At 42.1% G+C, this 20,780-nt stretch overlaps 1 protein-coding gene across 6 annotated transcripts in view; it reads left to right on the forward strand.

Moving 5' to 3' along the window:
• The window catches only part of NCK2 (NCK adaptor protein 2), a 126,463-nt gene extending 110,559 nt beyond the window's left edge, over positions 1–15,904 (forward strand). For all 6 annotated transcript variants that reach the window (XM_036224019.1, XM_036224017.1, XM_016142274.2 and 3 more), the window contains one exon: positions 14,542–15,904. In XM_036224019.1, the coding sequence (XP_036079912.1) occupies positions 14,542–14,736 (195 nt within the window). In that variant the 3' untranslated portion in view covers positions 14,737–15,904. The remainder of the gene's footprint in view (positions 1–14,541) is intronic.
• Positions 15,905–20,780: the final 4,876 nt, after the last annotated feature.

Below are 20,780 nucleotides of genomic sequence, written 5' to 3' on the forward strand. Positions count from 1 at the left end.
TAATTGCCATATCTCCACCTGCTAATCCAGATCTCATTAAATTTAGAAAATTGAAAATCCCTACCTGCCCTCTGTATGTGCATCAGAATCCTTGTATATCTGTCCACAGCTGTTCCATGGATGTGGTTAGAAGGCTGTACTTACAATTAAGAATAACCAGTAACTAGAATTCCGGCAGGTTGTGTAACTTGTCAGCATTTTATTTTTTCAATTGTTACATCCCACATTTTTGAAAAGCCTGTTCAGAAAGTGATGGGTCACAATGAGGATGAGGTCTGTAAAGGTAACTATCTATATAGCATCAGCCTATCATTTCTTTTGTAAGCCCTTACCTATTTACTGTTTACTCCAAAGACATCACCTATTTTCCTCATATTTATTATGTCCCACAGTAGTAGATACTATTTTTTTTTTGTCATATAACACATTGTTTCTGATAAATACTGTCTTGCCAAAGATTTAATGCACATAGTGTTCCCAATAATAGTTGTGTTTTAGTCCTTGCTCTTTTTTTAATCTATTAAAATTGTTTGATCTGGAAGGAACAGAATAAAAGATTAGCATAGTTCTTGCTATATTTTTCAAATTATATTTTTTATAGATGTCATAATTTTTAACTGAAACTTCATTTTTAGACAGCTTCATCATTCTCTAGATCAGTGATGTTCAAACTATAAAGTGTATCAGTTTGAAACTGTAAAGTATCTCCTTGAAAACTTGGTAAAATAGAGATTACTGGCTCCCACCTGCAAAGTCCCTGATTCAAGAAGTCTGGGCTCAAGAATTTGCCTTTTTAGCACATTCCTTGGTGATGCTGATGCTGCTAATCTAGGGACCAAACTTTGAAAACCCTAGGTCCCTATTATCCAATCTAAATGGGTTTATACATATTAACAACAGTTATTTAAACTCCATTTCTGCAGAATACTCCATTTTCAAGAATTATAAATGTGCTTAAGGTAAAAATTATAATTCCATTGTAAAGTTTACTTTTATGTAGAATGATTAGCTTTTGTTGGCTGGAGTTGATCTCACAAAGTGCTTTTCTGTTTATTTTTTTTAGCCATTCAGAGTTTAGTAACAACTAGCTGTATCTGCTCTGTTTCTGATAGAGACCAGGCAAGAGCTTGGTTGTTAGAGCAGAGTGAGAGCTGCCGCAGGCAGCCCAGAAGATGGAGAGTGATAGAGAGAAGCTCTTCATGCTGTCACTTGCTCAAAAGCTTCCCAATCTACTTTTGGGCACCATGATGTCTAGAAAAAGTATAGGTGACTGTGAGCATCTTTCCAATTGCAAAAATAAATGATTTTTAGTTGTCAGACTTGTTCAGTACCCAGTGGCAGTTTTAAGCCTAGATTTTTATAATATTTTTAACTTTAAACATATTGAATTCTTAACACTGGAAGGACCTGTAAAGAGCATTTAGTGTGGACACCTACCTGTGAGGTCACGCCTCATCACCTGAGTCACTTACCTGATTCCCAGATGGCTCAGAGACTTAGCAACCTTAGCCTCCTCATCCTAACTAGCTCCTCAATACTTGCCCTTAAAAACAAAAAACCCACACCATTTACCGGGATCTGTGAAAAGAAGACAAGAGTCTTATTTAAAGTTAATTCATAAGACATGATCAGTCACAAACCTGCTCGGGACGTCATTCATAATTTCTTTCTGGTCCCAAGGAGGACTTCTAAACTGTGCCCTTGATGTTGTTCAAAGATGTAGTTCCCAGTTCTTCTCAGTTAAGTGAGTTCTCTGCCGAGGAGCGCCTGTTTTAGCACAGACTGCTGATAAAATGTCATGACTTAGCAAGCAAAGAATAACCATCCTTTCAGTAATACAGAAGACACTTGAATTTCGGCCTCAAAACCATCATTTATTATGAAAGGTTTTGGATGGAGTTCTTTTTCTGCTATATTATAAATAAAAGAAAGGAAATACAGGTTTCCACTGCTACCCAGAAGTAATGTGTTCCTATGAAAACTTTCATAAGCTGAAATGGAATAAAGGGAAGAAGCAATTACCCTAAAGTTATATGGAAAAACTATTGAACATTCTCAATCCCAAAAATATAACCTGCTAAATCATACCAAATAACACATAAAACCTAAATAACACTAACATATAGTAAAAGCAGGAATGATATGATAAATACACCACATATATAAATTAGAAATAATGTATACACAGTATATTTTCACTTATTAAAAAGATTCATTTCTCCTTAATATAAGATAACAGAACACCACGCTTTGAATACCCATCAGTCCACACAAGCAGTGTGGACTTTCCATTTTACCCATTATTGGGTACCCACTGGAAGAGACCACTTCGCTACCAGCAGAGACAGTAGTAATGTTGGCAGCTTCCGAGAGTTTCTCTTTGCATGTAAACAGTATGAATGGTGAATGGAGTCAAGTTCACTGGATGCACAATGTCTTTATTTTGTTCATCACAAGAGAAATACTTAACTATGTCCAGTTTTACACTAAACATAACTCCCTTAGGTGCTCTCAGGCTTTTCTGCCCACTCCCCTCCCCCACTTGGCCGCATGGCAGAAGGTGAACAGCAGGTGAGCAAGTGAAGTTTTCATCTGTATTGGCAGCCACTCCCCAGCGCTAGCATCACCGCTTCGGCTCTACCTCAGATCATCAGGCATTAGATTTTCATAGGTGCACTGGCCCTTGGTGCTAAAAAGGTTGGGGACTGCTGCCCTAGGACACAGCTTGCTAACAAATGCACAAAATAGTGGAGATAAAGCGCAGATGCTCCCAGACTCAGTCGGAGCTCTGGGGCTGGATGCTGAGGTGCTGAGTATGGTTCTGGGGAAGGAGCTAGGCGAGACCACTCTCTCTGCTCTGGGTTCATGCTGCCTCTGTAACAATGCCTGCCTCTGTAACGGCTCAAGCAAAACAAATGCTGAACTCTGTTTTCACTTTTCACTTTTTTTCACAAGAGCGAAAATCTTCAGATTTCTTTCAGTTATCGAAAACAGGTACTGAAGTAAAGTTATGTGGCGTAACATGAACTTTAGAAAAGTGAGGGATACCCGTAGTACTAAAACCATTTTGCAGGGGAAGGGAGATAAATGTAGGAAGCAGAACACAGAGCAGTCTGTTACTTAAAACTGACCTAACCGGTGACATGTCAGTGAGACAGGTGCAGGTTGGCTGAGCAGATCGGTCACCACACAGTGGTGGTGAAGTTGCAGGCAACTGGCTGACTGGTCCCAGTCGTATCGCTGATAAGTAGCTCAGTGGCTCTCTGTTGTTGACACCCTGCATCTCTCCAGGCCCCATGTGCCTCGCCCTCATCCTCCTTATACCTGTGGTCCTGCCGTCAGCTTCTTGGACTCAGCTCTCTCTTCTTCCAGACCTTCATACAGGTCTGGAAAATTCTAGCTCCCCTCCCCCGCTCTACCTCACCCCCACCAGTCTAATGAACACACATCCATCCAGTCTCTTCTATCCACCTTTGCTTCTGTGAAGCCATCCCTAGGCTGCAGGCTTGGGCCTCATGCTCCCCCACATGTCCCTAGGTCACACAGTGGTTTTATGCTCAGGTGTAATCGCCTCTGAATGTGGCTGGGTTACCCCCATGAAAAACCAGATCAGCAGGGAGAGTACAATATTGTGTCACCATGTTGGTCATTGAATCCCTGGCACCTCAGTGGGTCTCCAAGAAATATTCTTCACATTAACTAATGAGTGAATTTTCCGGAATGTGCATTTTGATTCAGTGTAGGAACCAGCATTCAGCCAAAGGAGAGTGCTAGGAACCCTAAGTGGACCCTCTGCCTGGTTCCTCCTGGGCTGTGCTGATACAAGAGTTAGCTTGGGTCAGATGCCATGGCCTCAGCTTATTGCTGCCACAAGGGCATCCAGACACTCTTTCTTCAGGCCTGCAAACATAATGGGGAGAGAAAGGGGCATCCAGTAACTACTGGCAACTGAAGAACAACTGTTTCAAACTCAAAAAGATAATATGTCAAGGTAAATAATTTATCCATAACAATATTCAGAAATATTTTCATAAAAATCCCTTAGATTATCAGCTACCTTTTATCTAAATGTTTATATCGTTCTCAGATAAAATTGCTTAGGACCTCTTAAAAATATTTTTTTCCCAAAAAATACTTAAAACTAATAGAAATTTTTTAAAACTGAGTCAAGTAAGTTTTGGGCAGTTAATATTATTAGAAAAGCTTACATGGCTAATACATGTAGCACCAATATAAAATACACACACACACACACACACACACATATTTTTATTTTTTCATTTTTTTAAATCAATTCCCTTTTAACTGTGACTACAAAATAGCTGAAAATATGTTTGTTTTCTGAGAACTCCTTCTGGTTTATGGAAGAGGCAAAAGTTAGGCTTGGCTTCCAGTAATCTGATGATCACTAAATTGACAAAGAAAACTGTAAAAATTGTTAGAATTTCTTTGAATCGTCCTGGTTTTTGTTTTGTTTTGCTTGTTTTTAACAACACACACACGCACACACAGGTACAGAGTGAGGGGGGAGAAACTGCAGGCTGCCGGCAGGCAGGCAGACACACTCCGGCGTTTTCTGCCGTGGATATGGCTTCTCAACTAGTGAAGAAAACACTGCTGTCATCTCAGGCCTTCAAGACTGTGGAGTGACTTTGAGGAACCTGAACAGATAGAGGAATGTTTCAATGGGCTCTGATTGACACTTGATAAACATTTCTTGTGCGTAGACAAGCGCCCGGAAGGCAAGCTCACATCTCTTCTCTCCTAAACAGGTGACCCTGTAGCCCTGCCAGGGGGCCTTGCCAAGTGTCCTTTGAAAACAGTTCCTTTACATTACAAAGGAATTCCTCAGGAAATTTTTACATTTTGGTCTGAAGATGTGTATAGCGAGAGTGTGTGTACAACAGATATGTTTTCTGAGAGGCCCAGTAGGTGTCCCAGCCAGAGCCAGTCAGTATCCCTGGAGGCATTTTTGGAAGGGCAGTAAAAAAAGTGGTTCATAGAAGTATGTAAGTTCAGGGGATCATTGTTGCCTGCCCCTGGCCAGAGGAAAGCAAACCTTTTTGTTTCAGGAGCCACCTGAGCCATTTCCAATAGTTAGTTACATGCCCTCCCAGGAAAAGCCAGGTAATCTGGAGACAATGATGAGTTATTTTGTACTAGCACTGTGCCCTCGCTAAGAGGCGCTGTACTGGAGCTTTTCCACCGCCCCTTCCTTCTCAGCATCCCCTGGGGCCCTGACTGTAGTGGGACGTCAGTTTCCATGGGGGAAAAGAGGGTGTCTTCACCCATTCCTATGCTTTATTTCCTCTATCATGATTCTGATGTTTCTACCATAGTTCCACAGATCTTTTAAGACTAGCACACAAACTTTTTTTAAAAGACCTTTATTGTAGCACAAAATATATAACATAAAATTTACCATTTTAACTGTTTTTTAAGGGCAAGTTCAATGGCATTAATTACCTTCACATTGTCGTACAGCCATCGCCACCATGCACGTCTGGAGCAGTTTCATGCTCCCTGATTGGTGCTCTAGACCAATTTAAACACTAATTCCTCATTTTCCCCTTCCCCCAGCCACTGGCAGCTTTCTATTTTCTACTTTCTGTCTCTCTGAATTTAAGTACTTCATATGGACGGCATCAATCATACAGTGTTTGTCCTTTTTTGTCTGGCTTATTTTCATGAAGCATAATGTCCTCAAGGTTTCATCCATGTTGTAGCGTGTGTCACAATTTGTCTCCTTTTTCAGGCTGAACGTTATTCAGTTCTATGTATATAGCACATTTTGTTTATCTATTCATCTGTTGATAGACACAGGTTGCTTCCACATTTTGGCTGTTTTTAATAATGCTGCTATAAATAAACATGGATGGACAAGTATCCATTTAAGTCCCTACCTTTAGTTCTTTTAGGTGTGTACCCAGAAGTGGAATTTCTGGATCTTACTGTTTAATCTTTTGAGTAACTGCCATCTGTTTTCCACAGCGGCTGCGCCATTTTACATTCCCAGCAGAGCACAAGGGTTCCAGTTTCTCCACCTCTCCACCAACAGTTGTTGTTTTCTGTTTTTGTTTTTATTTTTTAGTTTTCATAATAACCATGCTAATAGGTGCAAAGTGGTATCTCTTTGTGGTTTCGATTTGCATTAGCAAGTAACCTTTACATTTCAGCTTCCCTTTTTGCTTGTTTGGCAATATTTCTCATGATACTGTTCCTAAGGAGTTTCTTAACGCTGCCTCAATAGCAGGACCAGAGCAACAGAGAATAATAAAATCGAGTTACCCCCACACAGTTTATAATACAGAAAGAAGTTCATTATAAATTAGGTTGGTGAGTAGAAACCAGCGTACAAACTGGCCTGCTCACTCCCTTCATCCTTACTACCTTCTGTTTCACCTTTTTGAAAGTTCCCACTATATTGTCATCATTGCAAATATAACAGAATCAAGCATAGGTAGTTCTGCAAACAAATAGGAGAACCATGTAAAATTTTCTTCAGTTTCTGTGGTTGTAATTCTCAAAATGTTCCTGGATCAGTGGGTACATTTTGCCTCTAACCTATTAGTTCTCAGATTGTTAGGTAGAGGACCTATTACTCTGGATAAGAGTATGTCTCTTAAAGATGTTCCAAAGACAGAAAAATGCCCATTTACCAAACTGAAAGGAAAGAATAATATAGCTTTCAATAAGAAAGCCAACAAGGCGACCTCTCTTTGAGGATAGAATGTTAAATATATATATATATATATATATATGCTTGAAGGGCAGTGTGAACGGAAATGGGTCCAGAGTTCACCTGGGTGTGTCTTGGTGAACCATACAAAGGGCGTCTACTCTCATCTTTCCATAAAGTCTAAAATAAAAGGTTAGTAGAAGTTATGAGGTTATTTCAGAATCGAGAGTGCCTGGAAACAAGGTCCTTCCTTCCCCTGTTATTTCTGCACAGCGGTGTGCTTGGGAGAAACTCATACTAATACTTAAGCTATCAGGGATGGATGGAAGAAGAAATGTAGGATGTTACATACTATTCTTGGTACCCATTTTTTTCTATAAAGGAGAGAGATGTTTGGCTAAGGATTCTATTTCTAAAAATAAGTAGCATCAAAGAGGGTATTCTTTGGTTTTCTTTTCTCGAAGTACTCAAAGAGCTAAGATGTCAGAATTACTTACAGGAATGGACAGTGGAAGAGATTGACAGATTTGGAATTTGTCAGTCATTTATTGACAACTGCTCTGATCCCAGTGTGAAGATGTGGACTCAAATTAGGTTCATATTCAAATAGGTGACCCAAACCTAAACAATAATGAGGATAAAAACCTTGAGAGAGGTTGGTGTTCTACCTGTGTATTAATTATCCTTACGTTCCACTTGGAAAATGACTTCCTAAAAAGGGTAGAATGAGTGGCTTATACTAACTGATAATTCTTCAGAGCCTCTGGTTCAAAAACCATGAGACTAGAAGTCATTGCTAGGAGGAATAGTCAGAGAGAAAGAGCTAAGAAGTGATCTGATGTTAGAAGATTTGATAAGTTAGCACAGTATTCGGCAAAAAGAAATTATGCTGAACAGGTATTTTGTTTGGAGAAGGGAAAGGTAGGGAAATTTGGACAGTGAGAGGAAGCACAAAGATAGGAATTGAAGGGAGTGTTGGGTGGGGAAAATAAAAGGCAGATATTTTGAAACTGAAAGAAAAAATACAGAACTTAATTAGATTCTGGTCCAGCAAAAGAGAGTTTTAACAGGTGGTGCTTGTGATGGCTTAAAATGATGTCTGCACATTCTTTGCTATTCCTCCCTTCAAAGGGTGGAGCCTGGTCACCTCCCATCCAGCTGTACTTAACGAGTCACTCACTACTAATGAATAATGTGGTGGGAGTCATGATAGGCAACTTCCAAGACTGGATCTAAAAGGCAGGGAGGTGGCTTTGCTGTCCCTTGGATCACTTCATCTTGGGGGAGCAGGCTGCCGTGTTGTGAAGACCCTCACGCAGCCTGACGGAGGGGCCTGGAAGGCTGAGAATAGAGGCCTCCTGAGCAGTCCCCGTAATAATAAAGGGGACAGTGGGGAGTGAAGATTAAAGTTCAAGAGACCCTCCTTTACCGTTTTTTGTTTAAAGAGAGAACGAACAAATAGCTATCATATTGGTGCTATTTGTCCCCTCTGCTAGAAATCAGAAGGAAACTTCAAAGATATGAGATGTTAGGTGGAGGGTCATTCTTTGCCAATTAGTTCAGCAACCATCTATTGTGTGCCCTGATTTTCCTCCCGAATATATAAAAACAAGATAGAAATGAGCCTCCCCCTCAGGAAGCCTAGAGCCTAAGAGGGGAGACAGATGTAAACAAATAACGATGACAGTGTGATCGTGAGTGAAGTAAAATGTGGCGCTTCTGCAAACAGATGTAAACCTCTTCTAGTTGCTTCGGAACGTATGCATTTTCTAGAGATTTTAATGGAAAGAAATCTTTTTAGAAATTGATGAGATGCTGATTGCTGTCTTCATAAAGTTTCATGAAAGGAACTTGAAGAAGGCCCACAAAATGACAGTGTTTGCTTAATACTTCCCGAACATATACTTCTGGCATTACTATAGTTTATTAAACTGTCTCAGTTTCTTTCCAATTTCAGAAACTCTATTTTGCAGCTGTGAAAATTGAAACAGACAACTATTTGGAGGTTTGTCCAAGGTCACAAAGCTAGTAAGAAAAGGAGCCAGAATATGAATCCAGGCAACCTGGTTCCAGAGCCTGTAACACCCGCAGCTACCCTGCTTCTCAGTCATATATCTGATAGAGAACCAGGGTCTGGGCAACTTATGACTTTCCAAATGTCGCATGACCAGTTTCCCCTTCTGCTAATGGTAGACTAATATTTCTGTTGAAAACAATTAGCAAAGCTGGACAAAACACTGGAACAAACAAAAAACAACAAAGTAGTAGTAATTCATTAGCCCACAGTTAAGAGGACAAAAATTGGAAGTCAGGGCTACCAAAGAGATAAAGCCCCAGAAAAAGATTCAGGCCTTTAGAGTAGACCCCCGAAAGGAGCAATACTGGGAGTGAAGGCAAACTGGAAATAAACCAGACTATAATCAGTTCTGTTCACCACGTTGGGTGAAGGTGCCCTGCCCCACCCTGAGTACAGAAGCAGAAGCAGATCCTCTCTGCAGGACACTTAACTCCACTGAGAACCTCAGAGTGTCTCTTAGAGTTTTTTCATACACGATATGCAGCATTCAAAGAGAAATTACCAGGAAATAACACCGAAAATGAAGATGGTGGTGGGGGAGGGGAGGTTAGATAGTAGAAACAGACTCACAGAAGTCCAGATTTTGGATTTTAAATACAGTTTTTAAGGTACGTGGATTAATAGTTTCAAGAAATTCAGCAAGATGAACTTGGACAGAGAATTAGAAGTAAAAAAATTAAGTGGGAATTATAGGACTAAAGAATACAATAACTGAAATGAAGACCTCAGTTACTTTACAACACATTAAATAAACATAGCTGAAAAAAGAATTAGTAAATGAGAAGGTAGCTCAGAGGATAGGAAATAAAGAAGCACATAAGGGATTTTGCTGTAGACTGAATATTTGTGTCTCCCTTGCAGATTTATATGCTAGAACCCAGTCCCCAGTGTGATGGGATTCGTGCCATTATAAAAGAGACCCCTTCTTGCCTTTTCTGCCATTTGAGGCCACAGGGAGAAGCTGGCTGTCTGTGAACTAGGAAGCAGGTTCTCACCAGATGCCAAATCTGCCAGCATCTTGATTCTGGACTTCCCAGCCTCCAGACCTGTGAGAATAAAGTTTTGGTGTTTTTCAGTCACCCAGTTCATGGTATTCTGTTGCAGTAGCCTGATCTAAGATTGACAGGACCAAGTGAAAGGTTTAACATACATGTAATTGGTGACCCAAAAGAGTGGGTAGGAAGGGGGAGAGATAGCAAGAGGGTGGAAACAATATTTGAGTTAGGTGGATGCCAGCATCATGTGACCAGTGAATCACCAAGCCAGGTTTCCTAGCTTCAAGCTCAGCATCTTTAAAATATTTTCATGGTGACACATGACACACAGAAAGTTTCATTTTCAAAGTCCTTGTTTAACCTAGGTCAAGAAGGTCAAGAAATAGGACATTGTGGATTCTTCTAGAAGCTGTGCCCCATGCCCATATCTGCTTCCCAGTTGTACCATACCTCTCACTAGAAGTGACGTTCATTTTATGGTAATCGTTTTCTTTACTGTTTTGAAACTATGTATGTGTCCCCAACAGCATGTTTTTGGTTTTTGCCTGCTTTTGAATTCTGTGGATAGTAAAACTGTTCTTTTCTTTCTTTCTCCTCTTGGTCCGCACTCCCTGTGAGGTGTTGTAGTCCGCGTCGATGCAACCCATTTCCTTGCTTGTGAAGTGTACTCCTCACTTATTGATCCATTCTCCTGTTGGTGGACGTGAGGACTGTTTACACCTTGGGGTCACTGTGAATAGTCCCTCTTGGACGTTCTTACACGTGTGCCTGTGCATCTCTAGAGTATATTTCTGGGATGAAATTGCTGAGTTCTCAAGAATACCCGTCTCCAACTTCTGATGACATACAAACTCTTTAACAAGGCAGGAGTGCTGGCTCAGACCCTCACTAGCTGAGAAGAGCTCCCAAGTCTACTACTCTTTCCACCTTGGAAATCGCACTAGCACCTTGGCCTCCCGATGAGGGACACTCGACAGGCTTCAGATCTGTGCCCCAACGTAGAAAGCGCATGCTAACTGCCTCGTAGAGACCTATGTCTCCAGGTCGATCACTGCCTCATACCAAAACCTGTGTGGAGAGTGAATGCTGGACTGGTGTTTATTTTTATCTTCTTTGTCAGTGTAGAAATTCAGGCAAAAACGTTAAAATTTTTGATGAGCTTAAATTTAGAGTTCTGAATCTTAATTTCAGTACACTACTACCAGCTGAGGTGAGTGACATGGCCCTTTTTTATCCATCTCCCCTAAGTCTCTTTTGGAAAGCAAGCCTGGAAGGACCGCGGCAGATGTGAGAGACTGTGGTCACCTCCCCCAGGATTGTCCCCTGCCTTGTGCTCTCTCTGGAGGCAGAGTTGTCTGGGGTCTGAAGTAGCTCCATCTCCATCAAATCTAGGGGACTGGCTCGATTTGAAGGGAATAGACCTTAGAACATTCTTTTCAGCAGTGTCCTAGCTATTTTATCAGACTGGTCCCCACCAGGAATGTCTGGTGCAGGGCCCAGAATCAGAAAAGCATCTACGGCCTGGGAGTGAGGCTGGTCATGGAAGTCCCACTTTCAAAGGGCTACTCAGCCCACAGATCACTTTCATATCTTTTTCTCATGGCTCTGAACACTTGAAGACATTGCTGGTGGTTGGCCCAAATTTCATTTCTGTTCTCCAGCTGTATCAGGATCCCCTGGAGGGCTCATTCAAACACAGATTGCTGGGGGTTAAAACTCAGGTGGCTGGGTCCTGCCCCAGAGTTTCTGATTCTGTGGGTCTGGAGTGGGGCCTGACAGTTTGCTCTTTCTGACAGGTTCGCAGGTGATGCTGACGCTGCTGGTCTTGTGAGCCCACTGATCTAGGTCATCTTCAGGCTTCTCCAATGCGCCCTTCTTACTGCTGTAGCACGTAAACATGACGCACCATGATGTTAAATTAAGGGGCTTAAATTAAAAGCAAATTTCCCTGTCCAGAAAGTCATCTGTTGGTTATCTGGCTTAATTAAAATTAGATCTGTCATGTACTTACCTTGACTCACTCACATGGTACTCCACCAACGTGCTGCTTTAGCTGTGAATTGATTCAAAATCTATAAAACTAGCACATGCCTGGCCTGTGCTAAACTATAAAGTGAGACTGCCCTTTATCTTGACCTAAGACGGCAGAAACTTCTGGCACAGAATAGATATAAAAATTAATAGAAGCTTGACACTAAAAGTTGCTTTAAGGAACACCAGAAGCCCTCAGGAGAGGGCTGAGCACTTCATAACTTGAAATACTGTTGGACACGAATGTGGTGTGACTGGCCGGGGTGGTTCCTTAATCTGCTAATAACTGTTGTGACAGTGATGGCAGTGCCGGTGCTACAAGCCTTGCCCCTGTGTGGGGGAACCTGCCAGGCAGAGCCTGTTTCAGTATGTTCTGTTTTCAGAACCCATGGCAACCACCTTGGAGGGTCGTTCTGAGGACACGGAGGCCAGCCTGTGTCTGGCTTGTTGTTCAGGTCTGTGACGAATAGTCATAATTTGAGAATTGTGTAATCAGACGGTTACTTAGAATGTCGTTTTGTACTGTTTAGAATATTATGTTGATAGGAGTGGTCAACCCGATCATCTATGATGTCAGGATTCGTGATAGTTCATTTGTAAGTGATCAAGTTGGGAAAATAATTTTCAAGATCCGTGTCCCCCTTCCTACCCCCTGCCGCCCCTCCCTCCCCCACCTTACAGTGGCCGTGATTCTGAAAATAACATACTGCCTAAGCCTAAGCGGAGATAAATCTTCCTGTCTCTACCTGAAGTTTCATCCCACCTGCACAGCTCAAAGGTTCATTCTTATTGGGTCTGTTTTAGGCAGCGGGATACACGGAAACAAACTAAAATACAATTGTGTCTTTGATACTTTTATGCCAACAACTGTGACTATTGGGTAAGCCCAGCAGCCCTTCCCAGAGCTGGTTTTCTGAGCACCCATTCCTTGAGTCATCCTCATTAGTTTATATAGAGTTATCTCTTGTTTTACAAGAATTGCACACTTTTAATCCAATGTTTGTAAACTCAGGTACAACAGACAATGGCCAGGATGTTTGTTAATGTCCCACTGGGAGGGACGCAGAGAGGGCAGGGGTGGGGGTGGGGGGAGTGGTGGCTGATAAGCCCTTAGCAACAGTAAGTCCCTGGGTTTCAGGAAATTCGGGGAGTTTAGGGATTCCATTAAGTACTGTGTTAGGCTCCCACCATCTAGAGGGCTCTGTGAAATAGAACTATAGGTAAGATGTGGCCCTACTTGCCTGGTGTGACATGTAATGAAGGGGATGTGACATAGGTGTAAATGATCTATTACAGAGAGGTACTGGAATAGTCCATGGTGTTCTGCCATTGGAAAGATGTTAACATGCGCTACAGCAAGCCAAGGAGGGGAAGAGCTCATTGCGTTGGGAATGGGGACACTTTCTCAGGATGCCAACACTTTGAGCTGAGCCTTTCAGGAATGGTGGACCCAAAGAGGTTGGGTAGGCGGGGCACTCAAAGAACATGAACAGGAGTGAAAATGGAATGGGGCTGGAACACACTTTCGTCTCATTGATTAGATCTGTAGGTCGGAGCCAAGGAGACGGCCGTGGAGGGCCATGGTGGTCGGTTGGGTTTTATTCTGAAACCGTTGAGGGAGGCCAGCATCCCTCTGCCCCCCCACGCCATTCGCATAGTGCCTCAAAACAGGCAGAACCTTTCTTCTCTGGATGTCCCCCTTCCCTGTGCTCTCCTAGTGACACCCCCACATTCACATTTAGATTCGTCTACGCATCCTCAGTATTCTTTCCAACTAAATGTATAGCGACCTTTTTATTTTTATTTATTTGTTATTTCCATGGTACATATAGAACATATGTAGTAGGCATTGCAGACACTCATATACACATAGCCAGGGCGTGGCCTATGTGGCATGTAGTTCATGTTTAATAATCATTGTTAAATTAATCAATACTTTTATTCCCCAAAGAGCATTTCTCAGTGTCCTCCCTGTATAATGTTTTAGTAAATGAGATAAAAGACCAATTTTAATAAAAAATTATATCTTTCTAAAATATATTTAAATATAGGTAAAATACTGACATAATCACAAATTTAAACATTTCTCAATAAAATCTTTGCTTGAACCATCATCCAGCCTCCTCTGGGATATTATGAGCCATACTTGTATTTTTTTTTTTTTTTTTCATAGCTTAGAATTAGAAAAAAATTGATAACTGAATCTCTAATAGTGGTGGTAAGAAGTCAGGGGGAGTGAAATTTCTAGTCACTGCGCATATACAAACCCATTTTTAAAATATTCTCAGTGTATCAAAAATAGCTTGGGCAATGATAAACCCCAGTTTCTTCAACATCCAGGTTAACACTGGTGTCATATATTCCATCACGATTCTCTTATCGCCAATTTTCAAATCGCTAAAATACAGTGAGTAATGAAACTACTTAAACAGAATTGAATTTTTCTTTGATTCAGGACATCAGAGCCTTGGACTGCCTCTAGGTCATGCTGAACATCAGATGCCGTTTTGTTTTGTTTTTTTAAATATCTCTAATCAGATATTAAAACAGAGCCCTCGCCATTTGAGCCGTATGGCGATTTGGGTTTGGATAAGTGGGAGATTCAGGTAGTAATTCCCAGATCGTCAGAGGTCGTGCAGTTCAGGCTCATGGAGTAAAGTATTTCTGCCATCAACCTGACTCCTCTGCCGGTGGCTGCAGAGCCTCCCAAGTCTCCTGTCTGTGGTCCAGTTGTAACGTGTGTTCTGTTTCCTCCCCAGCCCAGTGACTTCTCCGTGTCTCTCAAAGCATCAGGGAAGAACAAACATTTCAAGGTGCAGCTTGTGGACAATGTCTACTGCATCGGGCAGCGGCGGTTCCACACCATGGACGAGTTGGTGGAGCACTACAAAAAGGCCCCCATCTTCACCAGCGAGCACGGGGAGAAGCTCTACCTCGTCCGAGCGCTTCAATGATGCCCTCTCCGCGGCCCCTGCCACCTCCAGGCCGTGGTGCCGCGCTCACTTCCCCAGAGCCAAGCAGATGACCCCAAGAAGACATGGTCGGTCACGGGCTCTGCCACCGGGGGCCCGCTCTGTCCAGAGCCTCATCCCCTATTGGCTTCCTTTACCTGGTTGATCTTACTGTCCAGGTCGTTTGTTTCCATCTTCTTCCCCTTTGCCATCCCTCACTCCACGTTCAAGGCCACCTGGCTCCTGGCCAATTTTAGAGAACGGGAGTGGGGAGAGGGGCGAGTTTATTCACTTTATTCCTTCTCCATTGGAAACAGCCTTACTCTGGTCAACTTGTTCACGCTATCAGCACCCCTCAGTAAGAAGGCATTGGGCACAATTGGAACGCACCAAAGCCGCCATCGATGAAGTGACCTACATCTCAGGAGAGCTCTGGGCTCTCACATACCAAGCAGCACAGGCGAAGGTCCCCAGTCCCAGCAGCCCTATTTGTGTCCTTTGCCCTTACCTGGCTCCCAGACTCTCCAGGGAGTGAACGCATTTGCTGGTAGCAATACTAGAACCACCAGGTGGGATAGTAGTGAGGAAGCTGTCCAGTGCCTTTGGGGCTGTGCTTGCAATAAAGAAAGAATTTCCTTGAAGGCCAGTCTGCAAGAGGGACCGGTGACTCAGAAAGATGTTTTGGTAATTTACCCCCAAATGTGCCATCCACCTAGTGCTTTCTCCTCTTGCCCTTTGGCTTGTTTAAATTTTACAATTATGTATTTAATTCTCAAAGTAATTGTATCTGTAGCCATTTGTTGACACTAATACAGATGATTAAGGAAAACAGCTGATCTTTGGGGAAGGGGAGCTACCAACACTTCACACACACACACACACACACACACACACACACACAAATATATATATATATATTATATATATATTATTTGCTTTACAGGGAAGTTTTTCAGGGTTTACAAAAGAATATGTGATTGGTAGTAAGAGACACAGAATGTTTATGAAGAAATCGCGTTTTCTTTTTTCTTTACATTTGAACTTCTTTATAGTTTAAATATACAGTCTTGAGATGGCACATTCCTACAGTTGAAGAAGAGGTCTTGACACCTCCTAAACTTGCATACTCAGTTTTTTGGATATTGTAATAAAAAAAAGTATTATGACAAGATGACGTGTGCATTTATCTTTGGGGAAACTCTGACTGAAGTCTGGGAGAGCAATGCCTGCAGCATTTACTGAACGAATACTCAGTGCCTAAAAAGAAATGGTTTGAGAGAAGAGTTTAACACATTTATTACTTGTATGTTTGCTTTTTCTGCCACCACATGTTTGTGTCTTGAAATAATAAATTTTAGTTAGTGAAACTCCAGGAGAAACCAGAATCACAAGCTTGGTCCCAACTTTTTACCCTTTGTTAATATTTTACCAAACTGTTGTCAGCTAGACTTCTCACCTCTGGCTTTCCCCTCTTCACTCAGGTCTGACTTTCATTTGCTCAATCAGGAAATGTTTGCCAAATAGTCGTAATGTGCCAGACACATGGTATCCTCATTTATTCCTCACCAGGACCCCGCAGGAGGTGGGTGCTGCCATCATCCCCATTACATAGCTGGAGAAAACGAGGCACGAAGTAAATGCACAAAGGCACATGACTAGTACAGGGTAGCACAGGGCTGCAAATCTAGAGATGACCATGCCCTACCAACCCCAACCTGAGGAGGCTTCCAGGAGAAATAAGGTACTTCATGAGTGTTTGCACTGAATCTGCCATTCCCGTTTCCTATGAGTTAATTATACCTTTTTGTTGCCTTTGATATAAATTAGAAGTTTGATAATAAAGTCAATGTTTGGTGTCTGGCACCTGACATTGGAGGCACCCAGTTCTAGAAGAATAGACGTCCAGGTGAATGAGGTAGATCACTACCTTGGACGGAACACATCACTTCTATAGCTTCCCCGTGGAAGGAACAGTTCCTCCTGACTCTTCAGGTCTCACTGTTGCATATTCCATTTGGACCTTAAGCTCGAATCCCTCTAGACAGTGACCTCCTAGATAGCAGATAGACTTTGATTTATGATACCAATTCAGGAAGAAACAGGACACAAGACAGATACATATTTTGGCTTCAGGAACTCCTTTGAGGCTTACAGTCATCACTGACAGTTATTTTCACTCTTGTCCCAAACTGCCGTGAGAGAGTCCTCCAGTTGGCTAGGGTAGGTTGGAATTACTATTTATGAAGGATCCAGTACCCAAGGGTGTCCTGACACTAGATAGACCAGTGGAGGGTGGATCGATAGTCCCAGGATGAGCCTATTGAAAGAGTGGAAGCAGAAAGGTGTCAAGGCAAGGGTCCCCGTGTGGTTTGGAGTGTGGACTGCCTGTGCAGTGTCCAGGTGGCACTTCTGCCATCACCTTCCTGCTTGTCCAGAGATTTCCTGGACAAAGCTTGTTTTGTTGGTCCCTTGCCTCTTTGCACAGACAGCAAAGGGTATTAAAGGTCAGTCATTTTTCAGTTCTGTGACTGCTCATTTATTTGCACTAAATGTGCCTTCATTTTTCATAAACGGCACCACTGAATTAGTGTAGAACTACCCTTTGCACGAAGCTTATAGCCAATGTCATTAAATCATGTTTCTAAGAGTTAAAAGTGTCCATCTTTTCTCCGCAAGTGAATCATAAATTAAAATCTTAAAATTAGAATCTTTATATCCACTGAAACAATCAAATTTCTAAACAAGCATTTTTGGTACTAATATAGTTTTGTCTTTGGTTTCTATGTGCTAACTGGTTTATAATTTAATTTTTCTGCTATTTCTACTGCCCAGTACCAGAATGCCTAAATAATTTCTTAAAACCAAAGTTAAGAACTGAGAGGATAGAAAAGCTTTAACATATTCTTTTAAAATACTAGTTTTCAATAAATATGAGTTGAGTTGTGGCCATTTTCTCACTACAATCCAGCATTAGTCAGCTTTATTTGTTGTTGGTTTAATAAATAGAATCATTTCAGTGCTAACACCTTGCCAGGATGCCAGCTGCTGTCCTGTGAAGCAATGTCTATCATCCGGACATTAGAGCTCCTGCCCAAAGCCATACATAGTGGGAGTACCAAGATGTCACTAGCTTCTCTGAATGTGTTTGCTCTCAAGTAGGTGGGGCTGGTCTCCATCTATGTAATTCCCAGGGTTGAGTGAGTATTAACTGAGGTAGAGCACTTGATGAACTTTGTGTGAAGTGATACACCACAGGCCTGTGTGGCGCATAATCTACCTGACCTTTTTCCTTATTTTGGGGAACTCTTTGACGCATTCTCCACAGGCTTCCTCTGCAAAGCTCCAGCTCCATCAGCCCCTCTGTAGGGTTCTTGCCTAGCACTTAGAGCCAACCCACCTCTGCTTGTAGAAATTAGACTCTTAAGGTAATTGAAGAGGTGCAGTTCCAACAAATGTACTCTGAATATCCATCAGAACCCTAGGCCCAAAAGCTGTACTGGGTATTATTCAGCACTCACTTTGCTCACCTGCCTCAGGTAGTTGACGAATTCACCCCATCACCCTAAATATAATCCTCTCTAGAGAGGGAAACATCTTGTTCTCCTTGGCAAGGGTGGGGCTGAACACCCTCCATGTGTCACGTGAGGAAGACCTTACACTCCTCAGCCTGAGCTGGTAACACAGTGCCCACTGGGTACTGGGCAAAAGTTGAATAAGGCAACCGATGTCCAGAAAACCTTTGCCCTTGTCTTAGCTTAGGCTGCATTAACAAAATACCATAACCTGTGGGGCTTAGAAGCAACAGATTTATTTCTCACAGTTCTGGAGGCTGGAAGTCCAAGGTCAGGGCAGCACAGTCAGGTTCTGGTGAGAACTACCTGGCTGCAGTGTCCAACTTCCTGTGTCCCCACATAGTGGAAAGAGCCAGCTAGCTGTCTGGCCTGTCATCAGAGCACTAGTACCATTTATGAGGGCCCCGCCTTCATGACCTTATCACCCCCCAAAGGCCCCATTACCTTGGCCATTAGATATCCGTATATGAATTTGGAGGGAGGATGCAAACATTCAGTTCCTCACACCTTGTCCTTAACAGCTGGTGTCCCCAGTGCTGTGAGGAAGCTGGCCATTGCTGTTGTAAATACAATGCTTTCACAGATCTAGAGACATTGCAGTCCCAGTTGTGAGCAAATGCTCCTCCATGCAGTTTCTCAACCCCTCGGATTCCCATTTGCAGGGGGCAGGAGGCAGTCACCTGCGGTTTTAACATATTCTCTGCAGATTAAGATGCAGGCTGTTGCGCCTACATCAGGGCTACTGGTCTAGTCTACTTGGAACTTTTGGGAAATCACCTGTCCCACCATCCTGTGCACATTCTCACATTACTGACAACATATACTTTCTACAGCATGTTCTTTCTTTGGGTCGTAGAGAGAAATATCTGATCCTGAACATTAGAATGGTCTTTACCTTTAATAGTCCTCACTTGCCTTAACTTCCATTTGGATTTCTCATGTCTCAGCTACCAGCCGTACAAGCTAACTGGAAGCACTCATTGTGCTCTATCTTTGAAGGATTCTGTTACTTGACAGTAAGTTATTGCTAGAGATGGATGAGCCTAACAGCTGGTATAAAAGCTCACTTTGACAGCTTTTAAAATGTGTGGCCTCCTTCCCAGGAGGGTTAGGGGTGGGCATTTGGCCAACTCTTGGGCTTGGGGACCAGGTTCTTCAGCCAAAGTCAGAAACCAGAGGCCCAGATCCTTATCCTCGAGCTCCTGCTGGTGGGTGAGGGCAAGAACAGGCCATGGCTAGGGGAACCTGAAGTCCAAAGAGGCATTGGTCCTACCTTCATGGTGATCAAACCCGTTGACTTTGGTGTTTCCCTGGTCCAAGCCTGGGCTCTGCTGGTCGTCAGCTGTGTGACCTCCGCCAGGTTCCAAACCCTCGGTGCCTTAAAGACCTGGTGCAGAGCTGCACTTTTTGCACAGCTATTTAAGGCTGATATTGCGGTTGTTAGAGATTATATATTTAGATAAGGTTGGCTGCTTTGCATACTAATGTAAAATGCTTAGAACTTTGTACAGCTTTTAAAAGATCTTAATGCAAAGGGAAAAAATAGATTCGTATGCTAAATTATTATCTAAATGAAGCCTAGTGATCCCAGTCTGCCAACCACATTGGACTGTTGAACCATAGAGACACAGTATTGAAAAGATTTCAATGTAGAACTCTATCTAGTCGCAGATGGGATTCAGATGCTAGCAGAATGCATTTCTCTAAGGACAAGCAGTTCTCTTCAAGAGTCATCAATAGCAGAGAATAATAATACAAGGCATGGTGTGGAAGCAATGGAACCAACAAGAATATTTGCCCAACTAGAACATAGATGTCGAAATAGCATCTAAATCAGGCCAATTCACCACAGTAGTATCATTAAATGTTGGAGGCTTTGAGATGATATCTTTGATAAATGTGCTTTTGCACCTTTGGGAAAAGTCTACCCACACCGTGGGGGAGCATTTGACTCTTATTAGTAAATCTTTAAGGGTTGCTTTTTTCTTTTTTTTATTCAAGTGGGGATAGTGATGCAGGTTACAAAACTATCTAGAAATCATTTTAAAGAATTGGAGACATTTGTATTTTTTTTCACACTTTTTATTTGCCAATTTTTCTACAGTAGATATGAATTATCTGAATGAAAACTACATAGAAAAAATCATATATTTTAAGGTGCATGGAGCAAAACAATAAAAATCAATGTTCAATTGGTTGTACTGGTAGAAAAATATTTAGGAGAAAGATTTCTGCTGCTAACTTTGCTTGGTTTCCTGGTGATAATAGAAATTAATTTTATCTTTAGTCAATATTTTCATCAAAACTACTTATTAAAAATGTTTTCCAAATTAAAAAATGTAAGGAAGTCAATTAACAGCAGAACAGATGTTGTAGAATACTGAATTCATAATTTAGATCATCAAAATTTCTTCAGAATTGTCTCAGTAAAACCTACCCTGAGCACCCTGTTCCCCCTTATTCTGTTTTGGATTT

This window comes from Rousettus aegyptiacus, unplaced genomic scaffold (assembly GCF_014176215.1).
Source record: "Rousettus aegyptiacus isolate mRouAeg1 unplaced genomic scaffold, mRouAeg1.p scaffold_m13_p_7, whole genome shotgun sequence".
Lineage (NCBI taxonomy): Eukaryota > Metazoa > Chordata > Mammalia > Chiroptera > Pteropodidae > Rousettus > Rousettus aegyptiacus.